Genomic DNA, 14161 nt, shown 5'->3' with positions numbered 1-14161 from the left:
TTGGTTCCACTCTGCTCTCTCCTGCCTCGGCTGCTGTGACAGTGACACTCTGGGCTGGACACAAATCAGAGCTCCCTCCCCTCTCCAACCTTCAGCAGGAAGTTCTTGACTCTTCCGGTCATTTAGAAACTTCTAATGAAAGGAGAAGTCTATTTCTACTTCATCTTTTGAAGGCTCATGGTTTTATGTCAGCAACATGAGAAAACAGAAGTTTATTGTCTCCATGTTATTTTCTCAAAAATCCTTTCCCAGGATTTCTTCTCCTGGGAAGTTGAGAAGCCTCAGAAAAGAATGAAAACAAGAATTATCTGATTCTCTGGAAATGTGGTCTGGAGATCATTTTCCAACAGGTACATCATTGATTGGTTCCACGTAAATTGTTTTCAATTAATGACCAATCCCCATCAGCTGTGTCAGACTCTGAGAAGTCAGTCACGTGCCTTCATTATCATACTTGTGAAGCCTTATGAAGTCTCCCTTCTCTTTCTTTAGTATAGTTTTAGTATATAATTTCTTTTAATATAATATAATAAAATTGTTGTTGAAGATTGCAATGCAAGCTGTTTTCAATTACCATTTGTATGGCAGATTGTCTGCTGTCAAGTGGGCAGTTTGCCTTATCTTTCTCTCAGAGTGACCACAATCACTCCTTCCTCAGGAGGGGACATCTGTTGATAACAGGCTATTGAATGTCACTGATGAGAACTATTGATGACTGATAAGAACTACAACATCCCATGGTGAGATGCTCTGCCCAGAGGGAGGAGCCAAGCATTGCTACCCAGAAATAATCCAGAGGTTTTGAGACACCAGGATGGCTTTCTCCACTGGACTCTCCAGAGGAACAGCAGCTGCCCCTTTCTTCAGAGGAAGAATACATCCCTCTCTACTGGAACCCCTACTCCAGCAGAACCCCACCTGACACCCCAGGAGGGGTGCAGCCACATTTCCAATTGGACTGCTCCCAACACCCTGACCTACAGGGTGTCAGGTTGGTTCTGACTCTGTCACTGTTGTTCTCGTGTACTGCATTGTTTATTTTATCCTTTTATTTTTTTTCTTCCCTATTAAAGATCTGTTATTTCCTGCTCCCCTATTTTTGCGTGAGAGCCCCTTAATTTAAAATTTAAAGTTTGGTGGGATGGGGAGGATTTACATTCTCCATTTTGGGGGAGGCTCCTGCCTTCCTTAGCGGACTCCTGTCTTTCCAAACCAAGACAATTCTAAATCAGCCTTCTGAGAACATGGAGTCAAATTGTCATCCCTCACCTCCTCCTGGGAACCTCACAACACCACAGTTCATGATTTCCCTGAGGTCACCTGTGTTGGGAAGTGGTTCTGGGTTGGAAGTGTCTCGAGTTCCCAAAGCTTCACCCACCCACACACAAGCACTGCTCAGTGTTTTGGAAAGAAAAGCTTTATTCCATGAAATGGAAAGACAGGGACTGTACAGGGGCCCAGCAGTCAGCCCAGACATCTGAGGAGAGCTCTCTGGGGGGACCCAGAGCACATCCATAGAGCTGCCCTGTCCTGTGACCCATCTCCAAGGAAAAGAGGGCAGAGCACTGTGTTGTCATTCCCTGTGGGTCACTCTCATGCTTCTCACCAGCTCCTTCACAGGTCGCTGTGGGTTTCATTGTCCTGTTTTCTGTCCAGCTCAGCTTCTGTTGGGACTCTGTTCTTCAGGCCTTGCTGCTCTCTGCTGGTCTCCATCCCGCGCCCTTCCCCAGCAGATCTGAGATCTGACATTCCTTCCATTCCCCACACAGGACTGGGGCTGATTTTATGCCCAGAGCTGTGCTGCTGTAGGATCCTTGCCCTTGGGCTGATTCCCATTCCCCTCCCAGGCTCTGGGATCCTGTGTGCTCTTGGAACAGTCTGGGACAGGGGAAGGTTTATCCACACCCCCACCTGACTTTCTCATGTCCATCCTGGCAAGGAGTGGGGTCTGCCCTTCCCTGCAGGATCCCAGGCAGAAATCTGTGCTGCCCTTCCCTTGTGGCTGCAGGCAAGGCCAGGCTGTGGCCAGGTGGGGAAGGCTCTCCTTGTTGCCAGACAGGGCTGGGGCTGGATGGGACTTGCAGATGAGTCAGGATGTGTTTGGGATCACCCCTGTGCCCAGGCTGGACTCCTCTCCCCTGGCAGTGCCTCCCCTGGCATGAGACAGTGCCAGAGTGCTCCTGTGTGCCAGGGCCAGCTCTTCCAGAGGGGATCCATCCAGGCTCAGGCAGCAGCAGGGAAAGGCTGGGCTGAGCTCAGCCCCGAGGCTGGAGAGAGGCTGCAGGAGAGCCTGGGAGCAGAGACTGGGCAGCTCAAGGGAAGTGGGACACATCCCATGCATGGTTCCTACAGGAAGCTGGGCAGAACAGATCAGCCTGCACATGATGGTTTTAGCTCTCCTACAGATGCCTGTTGGAAATTGTTGCAGCTTTTTCACACATATTTTGTGTTGTTCGGGTTCCGGCACAAGGTGCAGCATGTACTTCACCATATCCAATGGCTGTGCAGAGATAGTTAAAGTAAGGTCCAATTATATGGAACCTGAATAGAGAAAAAAAGTCAAATTTGGTTACATTCCTGACATGCAATGAAAGGCAGAGTAGCACCTGCTGAGCTCTCTTACTGCCACTGGGATCAGGAACTGCCTTGCTGGAATCTCCCTCCCATTCCTCACTGTTGTTCCCCACATCTCCACAAAAGGTTCTGGGCAATGCTTTCCCACCCAGAAACATTCCCCTGCTTTGCCCCCCTCCAGCCAATGGTGCTGACATCCCCCTCTCTCTCTTGTCCCTGCCTCCTGTCCCCTTCCTTTCCCCAGGGAGCTGCATCCAGCCAGATCCTTCCTTCCCCAGCAGAACTCCAGCTGGGTCCTCTCCTGCCATCCCTACAGGACAGCCCTGTGTTCCCTGGCCCTGCAAGGCTCCCTTGCCTTGGCCCAGGCTTGTGCTGAAGCAGCTGCACCTCCAGCAATCAGCTTCCCCCACAGCACAGTCCCTGATCTCCCTTGGGCTCTCTGCTCTTTGCTCTGCCTTTGGCATTCTCCTCTTCCCAGACACTGCATGGCAGGGACTTGCAGGGAGGAGCTCACATGGCTGGGTCATGTTCCACGTTGTTGATCCACTTCCACTTCTGCTCCTCTGGAGAGCGCCTGAGACCAAGTAAGTAGTATTTATATCTTGACTGTGATTGAAGGTACCTCTGGAAAGGAAGCCAACAATGGGAACACATGAAAATGACATTTTCTTCAGCAGAGTCACAAAAGGCTCAGGGCTAAACAGGCAGCACAGAGAGTGCAGTGGGCATCCAGCCACACCACCTCTGCCCACTGCTCCAGAGGATGAAATTCTCCCTTTTGGAGGCCCCTTATGAATATAACAAATGTAAGAATACATCTGTGGTGCCATTATGTGTATAATTTGGAGCTGAACAGGTGTGACTTGATACCTGGGGACACTTTTCCTTTTGGATGGGGGTGGCAAAGCCTTTTCAGGTTTTGTCCCAGCCATGGCTCTCCCAAAGAAGTGTCTGCTCAAGCTCCATGGCCTCTGTGCTAAATCCCTGGAAAAGCCCAGCCAGCTGGGCAGGGACTTTGCTCCTTACCATGGCATCAGGCCTGGGCACAGGAGCTTCCAGGGACAGGACTGCAAGGCCCAGGAGGCCTCTCCCTGTGCAGGCCTTTGCTGCCACTGCCAGGCCTGGGCTGTGCATGGCTGGCAGCAGGTCCCAGAGCCCAAGGCCATGGGACAGGAGCTGGCACAAGTGTCACTGCTGAGCCCTTGGCCAGGCAGCTCCAGCCCCCCGAGCAGCTGCCCCAGGAGTTGGATCTCACCAGCTCTTGCCTGCTGTCAATGACCACCAGGTCTGAGCCCATGGCAGTGCATTCTGCACGGGAGGCATCCCAGTCCTTTGCTTCCCTCTCTGGAAAAAAGAAGTAGCATCTTCTGCCATGTTTCTTCCATGGTGTGGGGCAGCCTGCAGAAGGGAAGAAGAGGTGTGTAAAATCCCTGTTCACACTGACCAAAGGATGCCACAACAATGGAGAGGTCAGAGAGGCCATTCCAGCCCCAGAAATGCCTGTGTGCTCCTGCTGAGAATTGTCAGCAGAGCACCAGGGATCCCCCAGAGCCTCTGGGGCTGATGGCAGCCCAGAATCAGCAGGCAGGAGCCAGACAGGGAGCAGCAGCTCAGCAAACATGATCCAGCCTTGCCCAGGATTGCTCAGGGCATACAGAGAAATGCTCAGGGCACAAAGCAGCTCCCAGATCCCCACAGTCTGGTCTGCCAGATGCAGAATTGGGCAGCAGAGGTGCCACTGGCAGCACCAACATTTGTGTGCATTGCCAGGCAGGGCAGCAGGAGGAGCAGGGAGGGGCAGCTGCAAAGGGGATGGGATTCAGGGAGACAGGGGCTGCAGGAGACACTTTGGTTGTGGATCCAGCAGCTCCTGAAGGGCAGCCTGGAATTGCCCTGAGGTCACAGGCTGGCAGTGGAGGGGCCTTGGGAAAGCAGCACAGGCACATTGTCCATCCTGCTCCCTGCAGGGCTGGGGACCTGAGGGATTGTTCCTCCTGTGCCTTCCCTGCCTCCCACTGCTCTGCTCTGGCAGCACAGAGGCATCAGCTCTTCCCTGGGGAACAGGAATGCAGAGCTGAGCCTGCACTGCTTCCAAAGGAGCTGCAAATGCAAACCCTCCATGGGCTCCAGAGCTCATCCTGGGAGTGTCCTAGGGTGAGGTTGGTGCTCCTGACATGGCAGAGGGGTTGTTTGTGTTCCTTCTGAACAAAATCCTGACAGAGTTCCTTTTCTGTCCCCCTTAACCATCAATCCAACAGACTTCTGGCAACTCCCTTTGGAAAGACAGAGGATTGCCTACCTGGTGCCCTTTCAGGGATGTGGGACAGTGTTGTTGGGTTCTCTTGAGTGGTGGGGGACAACGTTGTTGGGTCCTCTTGAATGGTGGGAGACAATGTTGTTGGGTCCTCTTGAATGGTGGGGGACAATTTAGTTGAGCCCTTTTGGCTGCCTGCAGTTGGAGAATCTGGAAATAAGAACACAGTTTCTGCTTGCAAGGAGTGGCCACTGTGCCAGGCACTGTCAGAGCTCTGCTGGACCTCTCTGAGCCCCTGTCACCCAACACAGAATGCAAACTCTGCCTCTTTGCTCATGGGGCTACTACAAAAATCATAAAATGGTCATGTCAGGGTCCAGTGAGGAAAAGGCAACACTTGAGTTCATTTACACAAGTTGTATCTTAATTATGATTTTGTTCCTTGAGTTCCATCTAGATGTCAAGTTTCTTAGTGTATATAAATTTCAGGTCACCAAGGCAGTACTGAACCCACAAAAGAGCTTTATCTAAAGCCAGCCCTGGATCCAAGTCTGATCACTCCTCTTTCCCTGTTAAAGCTGCAGTAATGCTAATTACACTTTGTTAATTTGTGCTGCTTTGAATTTATTTAATTTTTCCCTTCCTTGGTTGTTAGACATTTTATAAATGTCAGAGCGCTGTCAGATATCAATCCCAAAATATTTGCTTTAAAAAAGAGGATTTAATTGCCTTCCCCAGCTCTATATTTGAAGTGCCATGGATCAAAAGCTTTGTCATGTCTTCCCCATGTGCATCTCTGAGCAGGTGGCAAACAGTGGGACTTGAGAGTGATTGGTTGTGCAAGCTTCTCAAGCTTTCTCAGCAACCAAAGGAGGGAAAGAGGAAATGACATTTGAAATTTAAAGGTGATACCTTGAAAACATTCAGAGGAAGAATGAAATGTTTTTTTCCTGGTGTTGATAAGAATACATTTTCCAGCAGGTATCAATAATCAGTTAATGTAACTTAAAAATTGTTATGAATTCAGTGCAGAGACTGAGCACAAGGTTTGCATTGAAATGAGCTGCAAATAAATTCCTTTCATTTCCAATTTTGATGACTTTTTCAAATGAGATTTAATTCAAAACATTGTAAGATTTTTGGTGTCACATCCCTATGCCATATGACAACATCATCATCTTGAAATATTCTCAAGGACTACAATCATAAGACCAAAAGGCATTATTTGATCTTCACTGGTTTCTACAAAACATTTGTATCATAAATTCTTCAGTATCGGAACATTATTGTTTTCCCTTTTGTCACAGATTTTTTCTTCTGGAATTTTGAACTTTCAAATCCTTTGGCTATTTGCAGATTTCCTCCTACAGCCATGGGTAGCTAAAAACTGTTGTCCTTGGCCTTCACACCAGACTTCCATTGCTCCTGCCTTTGGATGTCGTGGCCTGGACATCAGGCAGTGGCAGAGTGACACAAATGAATCGCCAGTGTTACATTTCTAGCAGGACTTACGTGGGAGTGTCCAAGACAGGGTGAGGGCCACTACAATGGGAACCAGGACAACAACCAGGACAGACAATTGTGTTCTGGAACAATGGCTTTTACCTAGAGAGGGACAGAAACGTAAAGATCAGGGAAAGAGCTGGACAAGAGCCCCTTTGCCTGCATTCCAAGGTGCCTTTTCAGGCTCCCACTGGGACTCTGGAGCATTCCAGATTTGCAGGCTGGAGCCAGGCTCAATGTCCTGGTGCTTCCCCACTGGCTCTGGAGCCCTGTGCACAGGGAACTGAACAGATCCCAACCTGCCATGCCTTTGAGAAGAGGGGAAAAGCTGAAGAGTCATCATTCAGGAAGGGTGATTGGTCCAGCCTGTTTCAGGAAGTGCAGATGGTGTTTAATATGCAAAAATTTCAGCTGGAATACTTCAGCCTAAATAAATCAAGCCCTTGGTTTCCCAGGTTTGTCATTCCTGCAGGATGAATGCTTTCCTAGAGCAGGAGGTGGCAGCTGTGTGGACATGGTGCTGGCAGGAACTGTGGGAGGACAGATCCTCTCTTTCAGCAGCCATTCCCCATTGCAGATGTCAGCCTGGTTTGGCTTTGGTGCCCAGGGCAGATGGAAGCTGCCAGGAGCAGTCCCATGGCCAGACTGAGGTGCTGCTCTGCATCAGACTCAGGGGAGCCAGCAGTGCCCTGGCAGCCCAGAGGGCAGAGCCTGTGCTGGGGACATCAAACACAGCGTCAGCAGCCCTGGGAGAGGGGATCACCCTGCTGTGCTCAGCGTTGGGTGCATCTCCTGCAGCCCCAGGGGCAGCTCTGGGCCTGTGGCCATTGGACACCGTGGGCAAAGATCCCCAAGGAGCCACTGGCTCCCTGCCCCTCCATGGAGAGAGGAGAAGGGAGATGGGCCAGGCTAAAAGGGACAAAACTCCTGGGCTGGGATAAAGGTGGTTTATAGAAGAAGAGCAACTCTGCATGCAAGCCAAGCAAAGCAGGGAATTCATTCCCCACTTGCCATGGGCAGGCAGGGTTTCAGCCAGGCCCAGGAGAGCAGCTTCCATCCCAAGGAACAGTGGCTTGGGAAGAGTGAATTTCCTGGAGAACTGCCAAATTGGGTTAGTGAGGGGGCTCTGGCAGTCAGAATTCTGTCTGGATGTGAATGAGAGGCGCCATCCATCAGAGCTGGATGGTATTTAAAGAGCACTGCCCTGTGACCTAGAAGGGGTCTGGGATCCCTGATGCCAACACTTTGCATTTTCATCCTGTCTGATGAAATTAACTGGCAATAATTAAACTGAGCTTTCCAGCAGTGAAACAATTTAGACTTATAGAAATTAATTCAATAACAAATATTCTATTCATGCTCCAAACCTGTCTCCCAGATCCAAGGGAACTGGCTGCCATTCTCTCCCATTGAAACTGCACTGGGAACATTTTCTTGGTCTCTCAAGATTCTTTGTGTAATTTGCTCTCAGAGGTGCTTCATGCAGAGGTTTTTGTGTCAGGCCCTTGGTGTCATTGAGTTTCTAAACTTAATTTGCATGATTTAGTCAGAATCTCTGACTGATTGTGGGAGTGTCTCCAGTTTGCTCAACTATCAAAGGATGGAAAGTAATGAGGAAAACCATCTGAAATTTAAAAATGATTCCTTGAAAACTTTCAAAGGAAGTCCCACAGGGCTCTGATTCTTTTTCCTAGATGGAAAATATGATGTTTTCTTTCTCTAAAATATAATGTGTTGTTATTAATTGGATATGTGTCTAGAGATTGAGCAAAAGGCTTTTATTTGAATAAGGAGAAAACAACTGCCTTTAAGAGGTAACTTTGAACTTTGCTGTCTTTTTCAAATGAGCTTTTACTCTTAATTCTTTTAAGAATTTTGGTGTCATATCTTGAAGTCATAAAAAGTTACCTTCTCCTTAAAAGATTTTCACATATCCCACTTGAAAGGCCAGTAGTTATTATCTGCTTTTGTTTCATCAAAATATTTGTATAATGAATTCTTCATAGTTTGAACATTGTCAGATTTCAATTGGGCTTGTTCTTTTTTTTCTGTTGCGGTTTTAAACTTTCAAACCTCTTGATTTTCATACACGTTTCTTCTTACAGTCATGCTTGAATAAAACCTGCTGTCCTTTGCCTCCAAGCCAGACTTCTGTTCCTGCTGGCCTTGGATGTCATGGCCTGCACCTCAGTCAGTGGCAAAGAGACACAAATTAATTGCTGTTATTCCATTTATAGCACTTACATGGGAGTACCTGACACACAACAATGAGCAGGAGCACGATTATCTCAGTGACCAGGACAGCAACTCGAGTTGTGGAACAACAACTTCTTCCTAGAGAGAGACAGAAAAATGTAAAAATGAGGGCAACACTTGGAATAATCCACCTTTCTCCTGCCTTCCAAGATGCCTTTTCAGGCTCCCACTGGGACTCTGGAGCATTCCAGGTTGGCAGGCTGGAGCCAGGCTCAATGTCCTGGTGCTTCCCCACTGGCTCTGGAGCCCTGTGCTCAGGGAACTGAACAGATCCCAACCTGCCATGGCTTTGAGGAGAGGGGAAAAGCAGGAGAGTGTTCCAAGCCCTGGATTGCAGAAGGACACAGAGAGGGTGAGTGGGTGGGTGACAGAGGGAGCTGCCTGAAGGAGAGGGGGCTGAGTAAAGAGGAGCTAAAAAGGGCTGCTCAGAGAGAATGGGATCCAGGCAGGATGGTTGGCTCTGCAGGAAACATTCAGCAGAGAAGGTCATGGCAGAGAAGATGAATCAATCCCTTGTGACAGGATTGACAGAGTCAGAACTGGGCAGATCTTTCAGTTCAAGGCAGTTCCTTGTGAGGAGCCACCAGGACTGTAAAAGGTATGGCCTAAATACAACATGGATGTACTAACAAATCCCAAGGGATACTGCTGGCAGATAATGCTAATGCTGTTTTTTAATCCCACTCAGAGCTCTCTTTCCACATGGCCAATAGGAGGGTTACCTGATGTGGATTCACAATAAGACAATAAAAAAGAAAGTTCTAGAGGATCTCTGGGAACATCAGCTCTGCTGTCCTGAGCACACTCCAGCAGAGTGGTTTAGGATGGAATTGACCTTTTCATATCCCTGAGCCCAGCTCCCCTGCTCAGGTGTTGGCCAGAGCAGGATGTCCAGGACCAAGCACAGGCAGGTTGGAATATCTCTGGGATGGTGACTCTACAGCTCCTGGCATTAGGAATTCCCTGAGGGAAGGTCCAGGAAGTCCCTGAGGGAAATGTGAGAGTATTGCTTCTGAAACTATGACAGGAAAGTATCTTCAATGCCCTTTCTCTTCTTCCTCATCTCCTGTTGTTCACTTTTCACTGCTGGTCTCTGAGTGTCCCATTCAGTTCACATCCATTCACAAATGGGGAGAATGCTTAAAATGTGGAAGCCTGAAAGCTGCAGACCATGCTAAATGTGGAGGTGTGACAGAGTTATGGGATAAATGCAAGCCAGCAGGGAAGAATGCACATGGACGAGTGTAAAGTTCATTGATGTGGGCACAAAATAAGACATGGACTATTCCATATTTCTGTAACACTCAAACCCATCCTGCTGTCCAGCACTGAGCCCCCTTGGTTCTATCTCCACACAAAGATAAAATTTTCTATCAGTTTAAGTGCATTCTGCTGGCTTATGGAATTGATGTCAGTACTTTGTTGTTTTCCTTCTGGCCAAAAACCTCACAGAGTTCCTCTGTGTCCCCCTTTACCATCAATCCAACAGGGGCTTCTGGTCACTCCCTTTGGAATGACAGAGGGTTGCCTACCTGGTGCCTCCTCATGGCTGGGGGGTGACTCTGTTGATTCCTCTTGGCTGCTGGGGGACAATGGTGCTGAGACATTTTGGCTGCTGGAGGTCAGTGCTGTTGAGTCCTGTTGGCTGCCTGCAGTTGGACCATGCAGAAATGAGAATACAATTGTTACTGCAATGAATGACCCCTGTGCCAGGCACTGTCAGAGCCCTGCTGGGCCTCTTTGGCTGCCCCATCACACAACACAAAATGCCAACTCTGCCTCTTTGCTCACTCATGGCAAACAGCCCTCAAAGCTGCAGCACACCACAAGGTGTTCCCTTCCCAAGGGCCAAAGCCCAGAACTGACCCAGAACTGCTCCAGCCCTTCCCAGAGCAGAGGTGGATGTGAGGCACAGCACACAGGGAGCCACAGCAATGGGAGACAAACCACAGCAAGTCCAGATTCTGTGCTCCATTAAATGCAGCCAATTTCCTTCTGTTGTCTTGGTTTATTATTTCTTTTGAATTTGCCCTTGCTCTGGTATTGCACATTTTGTACACATCAGAGCACTATGAGATAAATTCCCTGAACTCTTTGCATTGCAAAACAAAAAGCAATTACCCCACCCAACCCTATGCTTTACACCAAATACATGAAAGTTTTTAGCATTTTTTCACCATGGGTAGCTCTGGGTAGTTGGGAGATTCTGGGATTTGAGTGTGATTGGCTGTGGAAACCCTTCAGACTTATTCAATGATCAAATTATGGAAAGAGAAAATGAGAAATATCTGACAGTTAAAACTCATTCCTTGAAAACTTGCAAAGGAAAAGCTGTAATAATTACACACATTGTTTCATGCAGATGAGAATATTTTCTTTCTCTGGAATTAATGTGTCTTTCAAGGTAGCTCAGAGATTGTTATGAGCTCAGTGATATCTCTGCAGACCCTGAGCACAAGGCTTTTATTTCAGTAAGGTGACAAAAATTCAATGACAAAAATTGAAGGTGTAACTTTGCTGTCTCTCTCAAAGGAGTTTTATTCCTAATAATTTTAAGGGTTTTGGTGCCACACCTGAGTGCCATGATGCAATATCATCATCTCAAAATATTCTCAAGGATTGCAATCTGATCAAGGTCATGCATTATCTGATCTTGACTTGTTTCTTCAAAAGCTTTTCTATCCTGAATTGCGCAGTGTTTGAACCTTGTCAGTTCTTAATTGGGTTCTGGATTTTATCTCCTGGATTTTAAAACTTTCAAAGCACCTGGCATTTCTTTGACAGATTTCCTCTCACAGCCATGGGTGGCTGAAAACTGCTGTCCTTTGCCTTCACAGCAGACTTCCATTCCATCTTGGCTTTGGATGCCATGGCCTGGACATCAGTCAGTGGCAGACAGACACCATTTATGTGCCAGTGTTCCATTTCCAGCAGGACTTACCCGTGGTGAGTGTCAGATACAGGGCTATGGCCAGCAGGAGGATGATCACAAGCAGGACAGCTCCAAGAGCAGAAACTCGTGTTCTGGGACAATGGCTTTGACCTTCAGAGGGGCAGAAACATCCAGGTGTGGGGAGCAGCTGCACAGAGCCCCTTTGCCCTGCATTCCAAGGTGCCTTTTCAGGCTCCCACTGGGACTCTGGAGCATTCCAGATCTGCAGGCTGGAGCCAGGCTCATGTCCTGGTGCTTCCCCACTGGCTCTGGAGCCCTCTGCTCAGGGAACTGAACAGATCCCAACCTGCCATGGCTTTCAGGAGAGGGGATGGGAAAAACAGGAGAGTTCTCCCAGCCCTGGGCTGCAGAAGGACACAGAGAGGGTGGGTGGGTGACAGAGGGAGCTGCCTGAAGGAGAGGGGGCTCAGTAAAGAGGAGCTAAAAAGGGCTGCTCTGAGAGAATGGGATCCAGGCACAAAGCAGCTCTTTGCTGAAAGCTGGAGATCAGTACCTGGAAAGTTTTGTACACAAAATAAGAAAAGAGTTGGTAGATATTTTCCAAAATTCCCAAGAAGAGAAACATTAAAATATTATTGAAAATGTGTAAAAACTTGAAATTGCAATGAAAGTGAACACTTATTCAGGTGACATCAATTGTGGTTTCCTCTCAAGTTAGCTGAGAATGCATCGGTCAAAAGAGGTTAAAACCCCATTTCCTGGGGTATTAATAACTGCACCCATCTGAAAAGACTTGCAGAGGGTTCACACTTTGTGCACAAGAAAAGCAATGGATGGCAAGAAATAACTTCCGCCAGAGTGAATGCAGGGTTAAAAAGAAAGGAAAGAAAGATGGAAATGAAATACAGAGACCCATGGCATGTAGTCTCTTAATTTTTAGGATGTACTTCTATGGCAGATATTGCAAAACCAATGCAAACATACATGCAACCATTTTAAACTCATTAAAGAAAGATGAATCCTTGGTTAGAATTTTGCAGTCGTTGATCCCAAATCAGACTAAAGTTGCCCATGAAACATTTTTTCACACTGGTGCATTCAACAAGGAGTTGGTACAGCCAGAGCAGGAGTAGAAGCCCCCAGGCAGTGCCTGCTGTGCTCCGGGAGCAGGAGCAGCTGTGCAGGAGACTGCTGTGAGCACCAGCAACAGCAGCCACTCCATCCTGAGCAGTTTGCTGCAGCAATCTCAGTCTGCTGGGGGACAACAGGCCAGGGCCAGCAGCAATGGATGTTCAGCTCTGGAATGCTCTCCAAAATAGATAAAAGCGACTCTCAATCTCACCCCAGAGACACTGCCTCACACTTGCACCTAAGCAAGAGAAAAGTAGAACTTCCAACAACCTGCCTTTGTAAATATCAACAAGCCTCTCTGGACACTCCACCTGCAGTTTTCCAGCCCTGGCCCTCATGTTTCCCTTGGGCTCTTTGGGGCTTTGGTGCTGCAAGGAACTCTCTCAAGAGATGTGGGAGAGAGAGTGGAGAATGCAAAGAAAGCTCAGTGCCCAGCAATGGACCTACCTGAGCCATCAGGGATGGTGTGTAGCCTGGCTCTGGGTGGTTCAGGCAAGTTCAGGTCAGAGTCAATGACATTTTCTGCCATTCTGGATCCACGCTGCTCTCTCCTGCCTCGGCTGCTGTGACAGTGACACTCTGGGCTGGGAACGACTCAGAGCTCCCTCCCCTCTCCAACCTTCAGCAGGAAGGTCTTGACTCTTCCGGTCATTTAGAAACTTCTAATGAAAAGGGAAGTCTATTTCTACTTCATCTTTTGAAGGTTCATGGTTTTGTGTCAGTAACATGAGGAAATACAAGTTCATTGTCTCCATGATGTTTTCTGAAAAAATCCCTTCCCCGGGATTTCTTCTTCTGGGAAGCTGAGAAGCCTCAGAAAAGAATGAAAACAATCATTATCTGATTGCCTGGAAATGTGGTCTGAGGATCATTTTCCAACAGGAACATCATTGATTGGTTCCATGTGAATTGTTTTCAATTAATGACTAATCACCATCAGCTGTGTCAGACTCTGAGGGGTCAGTCATGAGCTTTTATTATCATACTTGTGAAGCCTTCTGAAGTCTCCCTTCTCTTTCCTTAGTATAGTTTTAGTATAGAATTTGTTTTAATATAATATAATAAAATTATTGTTGAAGATTGCAATACAAGACATTTTCAATTACCATCTGTACGGCAGATTATCTTTTGTCAAGTGGGCAGTTTGCCTTATCTTTCTCTCAGAGTGACCACAATCACTCCTTCCTCAGGAGGGGACATCTGTTGATAACAGGCTATTGAATGTCACTGCATGACTTGTAAGACCTGTAACATGCCATGGTGAGATGCTCCGCCCAGAGGGAGGACCAAGCATTGCTACCCAGATATAATCCAGAGGTTTTGAGACACCAGGATGGCTTTCTCCACTGGAATCTCCAGAGGAACAGCAGCTGCCCCTTTCTTCAGAGGAAGAATACATCCCTCTCTACTGGAACCCCTACTCCAGCAGAACCCCACCTGACACCCCAGGAGGACTGCAGCCACATTTCCAATTGGACTGCTACCAACACCCTGACCTACAGGGTGTCAGGTGGGGTTCTGACTCTGTCACTGTTGTTCTAGTGTACTGC

The 14161-nt window shown here is 47.9% G+C and overlaps 1 protein-coding gene across 1 annotated transcript; it reads right to left on the bottom strand.

Moving 5' to 3' along the window:
• Window positions 1–2352: 2352 nt before the first annotated feature.
• Window positions 2353–13140, bottom strand: LOC131082452 (oxidized low-density lipoprotein receptor 1-like). Its single transcript, XM_058022364.1, has 9 exons — window positions 13059–13140; window positions 11529–11630; window positions 10120–10236; window positions 8576–8665; window positions 6341–6433; window positions 4874–5038; window positions 3830–3972; window positions 3089–3198; window positions 2353–2541 (listed from the first exon to the last, which is right to left on the bottom strand). The coding sequence occupies exons 1-9, from the start codon at window positions 13138–13140 to the stop codon at window positions 2400–2402; spliced, it is 1044 nt and encodes a 347-aa protein (XP_057878347.1). The 3' UTR covers window positions 2353–2399.
• Window positions 13141–14161: the final 1021 nt, after the last annotated feature.

The sequence above is a fragment of the Melospiza georgiana genome, chromosome 4 (assembly GCF_028018845.1).
Source record: "Melospiza georgiana isolate bMelGeo1 chromosome 4, bMelGeo1.pri, whole genome shotgun sequence".
NCBI lineage: Eukaryota > Metazoa > Chordata > Aves > Passeriformes > Passerellidae > Melospiza > Melospiza georgiana.
The sequence above is the reverse complement of the archived record's forward strand: the minus strand, read 5'-3'. Positions and strand labels throughout refer to the sequence as shown.

Bases quoted from the DNA above. Each gene is read 5' to 3' on its own strand.
- LOC131082452 (XM_058022364.1), bottom strand. From the start codon at position 13,140: ATGGCAGAAAATGTCATTGACTCTGACCTGAACTTGCCTGAACCACCC. The intron at 11,631-13,058 runs GTAGGTCCATTG...GCCCCTCTGAAG, and splicing joins CACCATCCCTGATGGCTCAG to GTCAAAGCCATTGTCCCAGA. The intron at 2,542-3,088 runs GTGAGCTCCTCC...TTCTCTATTCAG, and splicing joins GTGGAACATGACCCAGCCAT to GTTCCATATAATTGGACCTT.